Source organism: Anabas testudineus, chromosome 9 (assembly GCF_900324465.2).
Source record: "Anabas testudineus chromosome 9, fAnaTes1.2, whole genome shotgun sequence".
NCBI lineage: Eukaryota > Metazoa > Chordata > Actinopteri > Anabantiformes > Anabantidae > Anabas > Anabas testudineus.
In genome coordinates, this window is record NC_046618.1 from 24,642,806 (window position 1) to 24,654,835 (window position 12,030).

General features: G+C 36.7%; 1 protein-coding gene across 2 annotated transcripts; it reads right to left on the reverse strand.

Moving 5' to 3' along the window:
* Window positions 1–2,697: 2,697 nt before the first annotated feature.
* LOC113150052 (GTPase IMAP family member 8-like) lies at window positions 2,698–9,975 on the reverse strand. Of its 2 annotated transcripts, XM_026342432.1 has the most exons (7): window positions 9,883–9,975; window positions 8,780–8,861; window positions 8,619–8,669; window positions 5,932–6,567; window positions 5,767–5,835; window positions 2,887–5,607; window positions 2,699–2,854 (listed from the first exon to the last, which is right to left on the reverse strand). In XM_026342432.1, exons 2-6 carry the CDS (start codon window positions 8,796–8,798, stop codon window positions 2,912–2,914), a joined length of 3,471 nt encoding a protein of 1,156 aa, XP_026198217.1. In that variant the 5' UTR covers window positions 8,799–8,861; window positions 9,883–9,975; the 3' UTR covers window positions 2,699–2,854; window positions 2,887–2,911. The 2 variants fall into 2 exon arrangements, with proteins under 2 accessions (XP_026198216.1, XP_026198217.1); XM_026342431.1 differs by having other exon boundaries at window positions 2,698–5,607.
* Window positions 9,976–12,030: the final 2,055 nt, after the last annotated feature.

Genomic DNA, 12,030 nt, shown 5'->3' on the forward strand with positions numbered 1-12,030 from the left:
AATAAACTGTGTCATTCATTCCCAGTTCAACCAGTTTGTCCAGTCTGTAGCTGAACTGGACCAACTCACTCACTTTTCAACATCAACCATCAAACCAACATGTGGCTCCTGATCAGCTGAATCCAAACTCACACAAGTCCTGAAATAAAGAGTTTATTAAAGCAGGAACTCAGCTGGGAGTTCACTGTTCATATGAGGAAAGTGAATTTGAATCCGTGTCTGTTATTGAAGTCGTTGAACTACTTCCTGGTTCTGTATCATAAGAATCTGAAATAACGGATTTAAATGTTGGTCATTTAATAATAATAATAATTTAAACGTTGACAAACTTTTCTCAGAACAGACACGAACTGTTCAGTCTGAGTTTCATATTAAACATCAGAGAATCAGAAAATCCGTTTTTTAACGTGGACGTTGGATTCAGATCCGCTTCAAACTAAATCTAGTCCCTCTGAGTTTTACCTGATAATGATCGATTTAATGATCCAGCAACACTAACGACACAGGATTTACAAGATCCCTTATTGAAGTATTTTTACCAAGTATTTTAAGTATTTTACTGGTAAAGTTTACTCACCAATCTTTGCTTGAACTTTTTTTTACTGCGTCAGAATCGAGCAGAGAAATGTGATTCACCTGAGAAGGTGAAACCTGCCCACAGGTCGTATGAGCTGATACAGAAAGAATGGGGTGGTGCTTAAAAATAGTTCAAGTGGAAATCTTCTAATCTCAAGTTAAAGAACAATCTACAGGTTCTAAAATGGACAAAATTAATTAATGTTGTTTGTTTGTTGAGTGATATTTGATATAAAACAGTGATTCAACTCAATCCAACATATTTAGATATGAATCAAACAGAAACAGAGAGTATTAGTTGAGTCCAGGAGTTGTTAAAACCAGGTGATGAGAGTTCTTCATATTTTAATACTCAAATGATCATTCTGGTAGAAATTCTAAATTTCTATGACATGTTATGTTGATTTACACAAATTTACCCTAAAGTCCATAAAATGGCTCAAATTCATTTCACCTTAAACAGCTTCAGTGTTAAAATGATGATTACAGTGAAGTCATCAGCTCAATATTTAAAGTACATTTACATAGGACGAATTATTTATAATTAGTATTAAAAACTATAAATAATGATTTATAACATTTATTCCTACAGGCCAATACTGATAATCCTGCTTTGCTAGAACTCTACACAGTGAATCTTCAGTCTCAGCACAGGCTGCAGTTGTACTTACCTTTATAACATAGTGCAGCTCAGCTGTGTCTGCTGCTACCACTGAATCTGTGTGATCCTGCTGCTGTGTTTATAACTCGTAGTGTGTCCAGTGATTGCTTATATGTCCATTAAAGTAAATTTACATAGGACAATTTATTTGTAACGTAACGTAGTATTAAAAACTTTAAATAATGATTTATAGAAATCAGTGTTTCTTCACAGTACAGAGAGAGTCCGACAGAACAACGTTAAACTGCTGCCTGATTAAAAACAACAGTAATGTAGTCATGTGTCCTGAAGAGGGAGCTGTTTCCAACACAGATCTAAAATCTGTGATTGGAAAAAGGTTCAGCATCAATGAAATGTCAGCAGAAACGTAGAAATAACAACGTCTGTTCTTAATATTTCTCTCTATAAACTGTACAGCGTCTAATTCTACTAACAAACATTCACATTTGTATATTTTCCAATAATAAAAAACAAAAACACAGTACAACTAAAGTAATATTAAGACACACAGAGGAAAAAAACAAGAACAAAAACCAAAATTTGCATTTAGTCCATTTTACCGTTTCACACATAGCGGTCACTACAGTGGACAGATATTGAAAAGCTGTTCTCTTGTAGATGCAGGTCAGAGTCAGTGGAGCGTTCATCAGTCAGCGGCTAAATTCAACGTATTAGAATTATTATTCATATTATACACAATTTATCATTTTCTGCTATTGTTTATTAAATTGTTTTGGTTTTTCTCAGTTAAAAAGTCAAATAAACAACTCCATGGAAAATTCAAAATTACATGGTTTTTTTATGCCTAGAGAGAAATAAAAACACTCAGGAAAAAACATCTTGACTTAATAATTCATGAAAGGGTTAATCAAAGTTAGAGAGTCCAGGTGACACATACTACACATGACCCATTATTATTTCAACTATTGACATAGAAACACTCTGATAATGAACATCATGACATGTAAAACCAGCGTCTGTGTGAAATATCAGTATGTAGATTGTTGCATGAACTCAGCTTCATGTCTACTGGACATTTTTTTGTTTTGTCTAAGTTTATTTGATTCAAATAAGAATCTGGACGTGACCTGTGAGATTCTCCAAGAAAGAGAACAGAGGTGGTTCAGAAGGCGAAGAACTAGAACAGAACCAGGACGTTTTTATGAAGATCATGGAATCATTTCATATCTGTTCATTCAACCCTCCCTGTTTTTTAAAAAGACATTTATGTGCAACTAAAGAACAACTGTGATCATGTTTTTGTTGGAAATCTATTCATCATTTTGTGATGTAACATGTTTAATTCAATGACTGGAGTAATTCATGTATTAACAGGAAACACAGCAAGAAGGTGGTTGGAGGTTTATATGCCACCGTTGCCCTCGGCTTGCTCATAAGGGACAATCTGATTATTATGATTCTTACGCATTCACTGTTCATGTACTGTTGTTTGGTTGTGTAAAGCTGCTTTGTGACAATGTCAATTGTAAAAAGCGCTCTACAAATAAAATTGAATTGAATTGAATTGAAAATTGAATGTTAGAGAAACACTGGGTTGGATTAAATGTTTATAGACACAATAAAACTGAGCCAGTGAGTCGGTTCAGTCAGCGGGAGATCAGGAGATCAGGAGATCAGGAGATCAGGAGATCAGGAGATCAGGAGATCAGGAGGTCAGGAGTTCATGATATGATACAAGTGCTGATATTTCTGTTTCAGCTCCTTTATTTCCTCTTCATACTTTTTCTTCTGTTCGTCCATTTCTCTTCTGTGTCGTTGTTCTTTCTGGTCTAAGAGCTCATCCCACAGTTTCCCCTCGGCCTCCTGCCTTTGCCTCACTTTCAGTTTGTCTTTGAACTCTCTAATGTCCTCAGCTTGTTTTCTGGCCTCCTCTTCATATCTCTTCTTCATGTCCTCCATTTTCTTCTTGTGATTCTCCTCTAACTCTTGCCTCTCCTTCTCCTCGTCTTCTTTTTTCCGTCGATCTTGTTCTTTTCTTTTCTTTTCACATCTTTCTCTTTCCTGCTCGTATTCTTCTTGCAGCTCGTTCAGTCTTTTTTGCTCCTCCTGTCGTCTCTGTTCATTTTCTCTGTATCGTTTATCCCACCACTCGTTTCTCTCCTTCTCCCAGACCTCTCTCTGCTTCCTCATCTCTTCTCTACTCTGCTCCAGCTCTCTCGTAATAGTTTTATTTTTTTCTAATTCTGAATGGATTTTCTTCTCCAGATCTTCCAGTTTTTGTTCCCACTCCTGTTGTTGACTTTCCTCCTGTTGTTTCTTCCTCCTCTCCTCTTCGTTTCTCGTTTCCTGTTCTTTCCTTCTCTCCTCACGCTCTCTGTTCATGTGTTCTTTCATTTCTTCCAGTTGTTTTTCTTTCTCTTTTCTCTCTTGTTCAACTCTTGCTCTCTCTTCTTTCATCCTTTCTTTCATTGCTTCCATTTCTTCCTCGTGTTTTATTTTTAATTGCTCTTCCTTCCTCTTCATCTCTTCTTCCTTCTCCTTCAGGATCTTCTCTACTTCCTTCTGTATTGCTGCCTCTGCTTCTTCGAACATCTTGCTGGTGTAGCAGCTTCCTCCATTTTCCTTCACCATGTTGTTGGACTTTGTCAGTAGCTCTCTGACTTGTGTGCGATCTGTTTTATTCTTATTGTTGAAGACCTGGTATCTTCCTCCACAGTCATTTATCAATTTTTTGACAAAATCATCTGAGTCTTTTATGTAATTCTCAATTGTTTGGTTTTTGAGATCATCTCCTCTTGTAAATATAATCATCATGTAATTTCTTGAATCTTTGCCAAAGTACTTTTTGATCAGTTCCACAGAATCTTTTTCTTCCTGTGTAAATCGACCAATCGGCAGCACCAATAAGATCACATGAGGTCCAGGAGACAACATGCTGACACATTTCACAAGCTCCTGTTGAACTAAATCATTTGACAGACTCGTGTCAAATAAGCCGGGGGTGTCGACCACAACAACACGTTGTCCATCAATATTTTCTTGTGCTTTTTTGCAAAACTTGGTCACAAATTTTGAGCAGGCTTTAGATGTAAAATGTTCTTTCTCTAGAATGGTGTTTCCAGTTGCACTCTTCCCACTGCCAGTTCGCCCAAGTAGCACCATCCTGAGACTATCTCTGTTTAGTCTTTTGTCTTCAGTTTCTGTCTCATGTTTATATTTTAGACTCTTCACTTCAGTATAAAGTTTTGCAATAATGTTTCCCTGCTCTAAAACCTTTTTGATCTGAGCCTTGGTAAACATGACCATTGTGAAGCATTTGGATCCTTGACTCATTCTTTCCACAGTGTCCAGTAGTTCAGAGATCTGCTTCCTGTCCTTGATGTTGACAACAACATATCTTCCTCCACAGCTCTGACAGAGCTCCTTGATGTCTCTGTCTCTTCTTACAAAGTTAACAACAGCTGGATCTGTAGGATCTGACTCCACAGTGAACAGAATCATGGTGAAGTCATTGACTATAGAGCTGAATGTGTTCTGGATGGTCTCTAACTCTCCCTTGTCTTCATCAGTGAGGGGACCCACAGGTAGGACCAGGATGAAGGCATGGACCCCCTCAGGATCACAGAGGGAGATACACCTGAATGATTCCTCCATCACTGTCTCCTGAGGTTTTCCATACAAGGCAGGCAGCTCCACCAGGGAAACCCAACGTCCACACACCTCTCCCTGATTCTTAACACACTCTGATGAGTTGGAGACTGAATGAAGCTCTGTCCGACCTAAAATGGTCTTGGCTGCTGAAGTCTTCCCTGCTCCTCTTCTACCACACAGAACCAGGTTTAAAGCTGGTTTGATGGGTTCAGATTTAGTTTTTTCTGTCTCTTCGGTCAACTTGAGGAAGGTCCCTTTATTTTCATGAACAATGTTCTCAATCTTCCTCATTAACTGATTATGATCATTTTCAAACATGTTGTAATTTCTTCCTTCACATTCTCTAATGAGACATTTAACATAGAAACTGGTTTCATCCTCCTCATGTGTGATGACGACCATTGAGTATTTAAAAGCATCTTGATCAAACAAACTCAGGATGAACTTCAGTGTTTTTCTGTTCTCCTCAGTGAAATCAGAAGGTTTCACTAACAGCAGCAGAACATTTGGTCCAGGAGAACAAAGAGTCACACAGTTCTTCATCTCTTCTCTCACTGCTTCCACAGACAGACTGAACATATTTGGAGTTTTTACTACTGTTACTGGTTTTCCTTCCCACTCTCCACAGGTGGCCACACAGTGCTTGATTGAGGAGAAAGGCCAAGGTTTATGAAAACCTCGATCTTGGATGATGAATTTACCTATTCTTTTCTTCGTGTCCTCACTTTTTCCCAATAGCACAATTCTGAATGCAGACACTGTAAAATATCAGAGAGAGAGAAATGAAACAAAATACATGTACAGAGACAATTCAAATACAAACAAAAACTCCTGCAGCTTATTTTTATACACAACTCATTGACCACCCCAAGCACCTGTGGTCACTCTCTCACTGTTTGATACTAGTGTGTACCTACCAGCATCACTCAGACTGCAGCTCATGGTGCGGCTCCCTGAAAACTGTGGAGTTACTTGTTCATTCAGTCCTGTAAAAAGATTACATCATTTATTTGGAGCTTAATAATTTAGGTTTATGTGGAAGATAAGTTTTAATTTCCTTCTCAGAATGTTTCTTGACTTACCAGCAGCAACAGCAGACATGATGGAAGTCTGTGTTTTTCTTTGTTTGGGACTTTGATGATCACCTGTTGATGTAGGTGTTGTGTCCTCAGTTGTTTCTTCAAATGGTTCATAGCAAACGTATTGTCCATTGTTCTCTTTTACAATTTGACCCATACGTGTTAGTAGTGCTTCATGATCAAGATTGTTCTGCTTTAAGTATCTGTATCTACATTTTCTGATCAGGTCTTTTAATGCTGGGTTTTCCATGTAGTTTTCAAAGGAACTCTCCACTCTGTGTGGTAGAATCAGAACCACTGAATGATTAAATGATCGGTCACTGAAGTTTTCAAGAACTTTCCAAAGGGTCTGTTTGTGTTCTTCAGTGAAGTTTTCAGGCTGTAGAACCAACAGAAACACATGAGGTCCAGGAGCAGATTGACTCACACAGTGTTTTACAAACTCTGTCAGTTCATCCACTTTGGAAAATGACAAATCTTGGGTGTTGATAACAGAGATTTTTTTATTCTCCAGTGTTCCACTGATTCTCTGAGAGCAGTTTGGTTCTTTATCAAACACAGTCTGTCTCAGTAGGAGGTTCCCCACTTCTCTCCTCTTAGACCAGCTGTTTTCCAGCAGAACAACCCTCAGCTCAGACACTGAAAGGAAAAACAGTCAAAGATCAACTATAGTATTAGTCAAAGTTTGGACAAAACTCACTTTTCTCTTTTTAGCATTATATTATTTTCATCAACTGAAGCATCTCAAATATACAACATACTCCACTTGTTTTCTTATTACACTAAATACAGTACAGGGTTGGTGCTCTTCAGATATTCAAAGGATCAAAAAGTGAATGAAAATGTATTTTTTGATCAAAGGACCATTGTGACCATAATTTAGGAGAAAGGAAGTGAGATCAACAATGACATGAGCTGATGAACCACCTAGTTCTAATTATACAACTTGTTAACACACACTAAGTTTTAATTGTAGACAATAACCTCAGAATGACGTATGTAAACTTTAAACACGTTTGTGAACCCTTTTGAACTGTTTTTGTATTTCTGTGTTTGTGTGTATAAACAGGTGCACCTCAATAAATTAGAATATTGTAAAAAAAACTTTAATATTTTCACAATTTAAAAATGAAATTCTCAGATTCTAGATGCATTACACGCAGTCAGTCCAGGGTTTACAGAGGTTTACAGTGGATACCTACTTCTATTTCAGTCAGCACAGCATATACTCAGTTCCACATCCACCTTACTACACTGGATCAGTCATTAGCTGCAAACAAGTTGATTTATTTTCTGCCTTTGTTGGTTGATCAGTGTGTGTGTTAGACTGTGGCTTTCAGGGGAGACGACTAGATTCAGAAACCACTCTGCATCACTATTCATACTCATTAATAATGATAATATTCGGTAGCAACACAGTAGCCTATACTCTGCAGAGTGATGTAGGCCTATTAGAAGTACATCTGCACCTAACAACATACTGTCGGAACTCAGAATAAGGAAATTATCTTTCTGGCTCAGCACTGCAGACAGAGCTCCATCTGTATCATTAACTGCAGAAAAACAATTCTTCTCACACTCAGACGATGTAGTAAAATATGTTCTATTTAATAGTATAGTTAAATTGTAGCTTCCAGTTCCAGAACTCCTCAACAGCTTCTCTGGATCATTTGTCCATTGTTTCAGTCAGTGTTCTTTCCTCATTCTCTCCATGCAGATATAAATAATTTATAATGAATCGACCGCGTACATGAATCTAACATCAGTGACTGCTTTATTTTAAGTATGATGCCACATGCTGTGGAATGACCTTAAAGTGCCCATATTTTTCCCTTTTGGGACTTAAAAACAGGTCCTTGAAGTTCCAAAAATGTGCCTGTATGTTTTCATGCTGAAAGTCTGTAGATTATTGTGAGCGACAAGTCTTGTGAAATTCCTCCACAGGAATGTGAAACAATAATTGCCAGATGCTTGATTACATTAGGTCTAGGGGCAATTAAAACATGAAAACAAAAAATCAGGAAGGGGGCAAATACTTTTTTACAACACTGTAAATGTGTCTGTGTGTAATGTGTGCAGAGCAAAGAACAGAAAGTTTTGGACTGAGTCCGCCTGTCCTCCACTTTAGGATGAATTAAAGACTGAAGTTCAGGTTCCTCTTTTGAACAGTGGAATCTGAGAATATAGTCAACTGAATATGGAAAAGATAAAAAAGATGCAAATCAACTGAAGTGATGTTCAAGACGACGAATGTGATGTGAAAACTGACAAAACAAGTAAAACACAAAGCTACAGCACCAAACAGATATAAACAGTTGTAAAGCAACAAGAGCTTAGAGAGTAATTAAGATAAAATAAGAAAACCTTTATCATCTTATCTTAATAACTCTCTGAGCTCTTGTTGCTTTACAACTGTTATCTATATCTATATCTGTTTGGCGCTGTAGTATTACTGTACTTTATAGGTAGCAGACATTTAACATGTCTGTGCCAAAGATCTCATTATTTCACATTCTGCTCAAGTCTCTCACAAATGTTTGTTTAGCACAGACCAAGGTCTATTTACAGGAAGTCCTTCCTGCCAATAGTCATCACTCTGTACAACAGACAGTAGAGGGCACTATCTATCTAATGATCGGCCTATTTTAATTAACACCAGAACAATTCACATTCAGTTCAGGTAAACTTACTCTCAGGTGGGAGAATTTCATAGCTCCTGCTTCGCTCCAGGGGGTGTTCATCTGTAAAGACAGAGACAAATGAGCTGAGCTGCAGTTTAAATACAACAGTTCCTTCAATATTAAAAACATCAGTACGAAAATAAAACTATCATCAATCTGACCGAACTCACCTGGTGCTGCAGTCGCCATAATGTGACTGCTGGAAACATCAGAAACTAATTCAACTGGAGACAAAGAGCTGGGTTCAACAACCTAAAAGAAGAAGTGAAAATAATGAATTATCTCACATGTGGAGGTTTGAATTATACTTAGAGGGTTTATAAAGATTTAATAAAACAGGGAATTTATTACTGAAGAATCTTTATTTACACTAAACTGTAGTGAGAGTTCTACATAATAATAATATTAATAATGATAATAATGCTATTTAAAAAAACATTTTGTATAATAACAATAACATAAAATTAGGCAATTATTGGAATTGCATTTATGAATTTAATTACACGCTAATTAATCAAATATATATTGGATATTGCTCAGTAATACAAGATAATTCTGTGTATACATTTATTTACACCCCCCCCCCCCCCCCCCCCCCCCCCCGGAGGTTGGCCACAGCAACTACAGTCGAACCACAGTCTCCCACATGGAGGATTTGATCTTATCACTACTAACAAGCTGCATCTATAAATGACCAGTAGCAGTGATAGAAAAGTCCTAATAAACTGTGTCATTCATTCCCAGTTCAACCAGTTTGTCCAGTCTGTAGCTGAACTGGACCAAGTCCGTCACTTTTCAACATCAACCATCAAACCAACATGTGGCTCCTGATCAGCTGAATCCAAACTCACACAAGTCCTGAAATAAAGAGTTTATTAAAGCAGGAACTCAGCTGGGAGTTCACTGTTCATATGAGGAAAGTGAATTTGAATCTGTGTCTGTTATTGAAGTCGTTGAACTACTTCCTGGTTCTGTATCATAAGAATCTGAAATAACGGATTTAAATGTTGGTCATTTAATAATAATAATAATTCAAACGTTGACAAACATTTCTCAGAACAGACACGAACTGTTCAGTCTGAGTTTCATATTAAACATCAGAGAATCAGAAAATCCATTTTTTAACGTGGACGTTGGATTCAGATCCGCTTCAAACTAAATCTAGTCCCTCTGAGTTTTACCTGATAATGATCGATTTAATGATCCAGCAACACTAACGACACAGGATTTACAAGATTCATCGGTATTTTACTGTTTACTGTCATTTACTCACCGAACTTTGATTAAACCTCTTTTTTTACGGCGTCAGAAACGTGCAGAGAAACGAAAGTAAAAGAAACCAGAGAAAAGGCAGCAACACACAGGAAAGAAGAGAACTGGGAGGTGCTTAAAAATAATTAAAGTGGAAATACAATAATTCTCAAGTTAAAGAACAATTTACAGGTTCCAACATGAATCGTCCACTATAGAAACTGATGTTTGTTTGTTTGTTAGTTTATTAGTTGACATTTGATATAAAACCTCTTTTAATGAATTTGTGCTTCAGTCCATTAAAACTGAGTTAATAAGAATCAATACAACATATTCAGATATGAATCAAACAGAAACAGAGAGTATTTGTCATTTCATTATGAACTGTTATATTTTAAATAGTTGACATTCAGTTTTCTTATGTCAGGTCAGGTTTCATATGTTCCTCGTGTTTTCTATTCTGTCATTTGTTCTTATTTCAGAGACATAAGAGATTCTGCAGTGATGCAGACAGTGAGTCCAGGAGTTGTTACAACCAGGTGATGAGAGTTCTTTATATCTTAATACTCAAATGATCATCCTGGTTAAAATTCTAAGTTTCTATGACATGTTATAAAAATAATGTTGATTTATACAGATTTACCCTAAAGTTCATAAAATAGCTCAAAATCATTTCACCTTAACCAACTTCAGTGTTAAAATGATGATTACAGTGAAGTAATCAGTTCAATATTTAAAGTACATTTACTTAGGACTAATTATTTATAACTTATATTAAAAACTAATACCAAATAACGATGTATAGAAAATAAGAAGTAATTAGTCAAGTCAAGTCAAGAAGCTTTATTGTCATTCCAACCACATATAGCTGAAGCAGTACATAGTGAAATGAGACAACGTTTCTCCAGAACCATGGTGCTACATAAAACGGCAACAAGACAAACATGGGGCTGAGGACTGCTAAGTTGTCCTAGCAAAACACATAAAGTGCATCCTGTGCAACCTAGTGCAAACAGTGCAAGAACACAAAGAAAAAGTGCAGACAGACGTCAGAAGACAGTGCAAAAACAGAACACAAAACACAAAACAGCAGCGACCAGTAGCGGAAATGAATACAATTTACAACTGAAAGATGGAAACATGTCAAATCTATATAAGATACACAGAGGAAAAAAACACTAACAAAAATTTTAATTTGTATTTAGCCCATTTAAACGTTAAACACATTGTGGTCACTACAGTGGACAGATATTGAAAAGCTGTTCTCTTGTAGATGCAGGTCAGAGTCAGTGGAGCGTTCATCAGTCAGCGGCTAAATTCAACATTTTTGAAAAGTAATAGAATATGGTAGTTTATCATTTTCTGCTGTTGGTTTGTTAAATAGTTTTTTTATGCCTAGAGAGAAATAAAACATTTTGACTGAAGTTCTCATTAATAATTCATGAAAGGGTTAATCAAACGTACAGGGTCCGGGTGACACGTACTACACACGATTCATTATTATTTATTTCAGCTATTGACATATAAACACTCTGATATTGAACATCATGGCACGTAAAACCAGCGTCTGTGTGAAATATCAGTATCTAGATTGTTGCATGAACTCATGCTTCATGTCTACTGGACATTTATTTGTTTTGTCCAAGTTTATTTGATTCAAATAAGAATCTGGACGTGACCTGTGACATTCTCCAAGAAAGAGAACAGAGGTGGTTCAGAAGGAGAAGAACTAGAACAGAACCAGGACGTTTTTATGAAGATCATGGAATCATTTCATATCTGTTCATTCAACCCTCCCTGTTTTTTAAAAAGACATTTATATACAACTAAAGTACAACTGTGATCATGTTTTTGTTGGAAATCTATTCATCATTTTGTGATGTAACATGTTTAATTCAATGACTGGAGTAATTCATGTATTAACAGGAAACACAGCAAGAAGGTGGTTGGAGGTTTATACTGTGAAGTCCAGAGGCCTGTGTCAGGTTGGTTTTAACAAGAGAAGCTCTTCATGTCAGAGAAACACTGGGTTGGATTAAATGTTTAAAGACACAATAAAACTAAGTGAGTGAGTCGGAGACTGAATGAAGCTCTGTCTGACCTAACATGATCTCTACTGTCTTAGTCTTTCCTGCTCCTCTCCTCCCACACACAGTTAGTTTTAAATCTG

Coding starts and splice junctions, on each gene's coding strand:
- LOC113150052 (XM_026342431.1), bottom strand. Junction 5,836..5,931: donor CATGTCTGCTGTTGCTGCTG/GTAAGTCAAGAA, acceptor ATCTTTTTACAG/GACTGAATGAACAAGTAACT. Junction 5,608..5,766: donor CTGCAGTCTGAGTGATGCTG/GTAGGTACACAC, acceptor GATATTTTACAG/TGTCTGCATTCAGAATTGTG.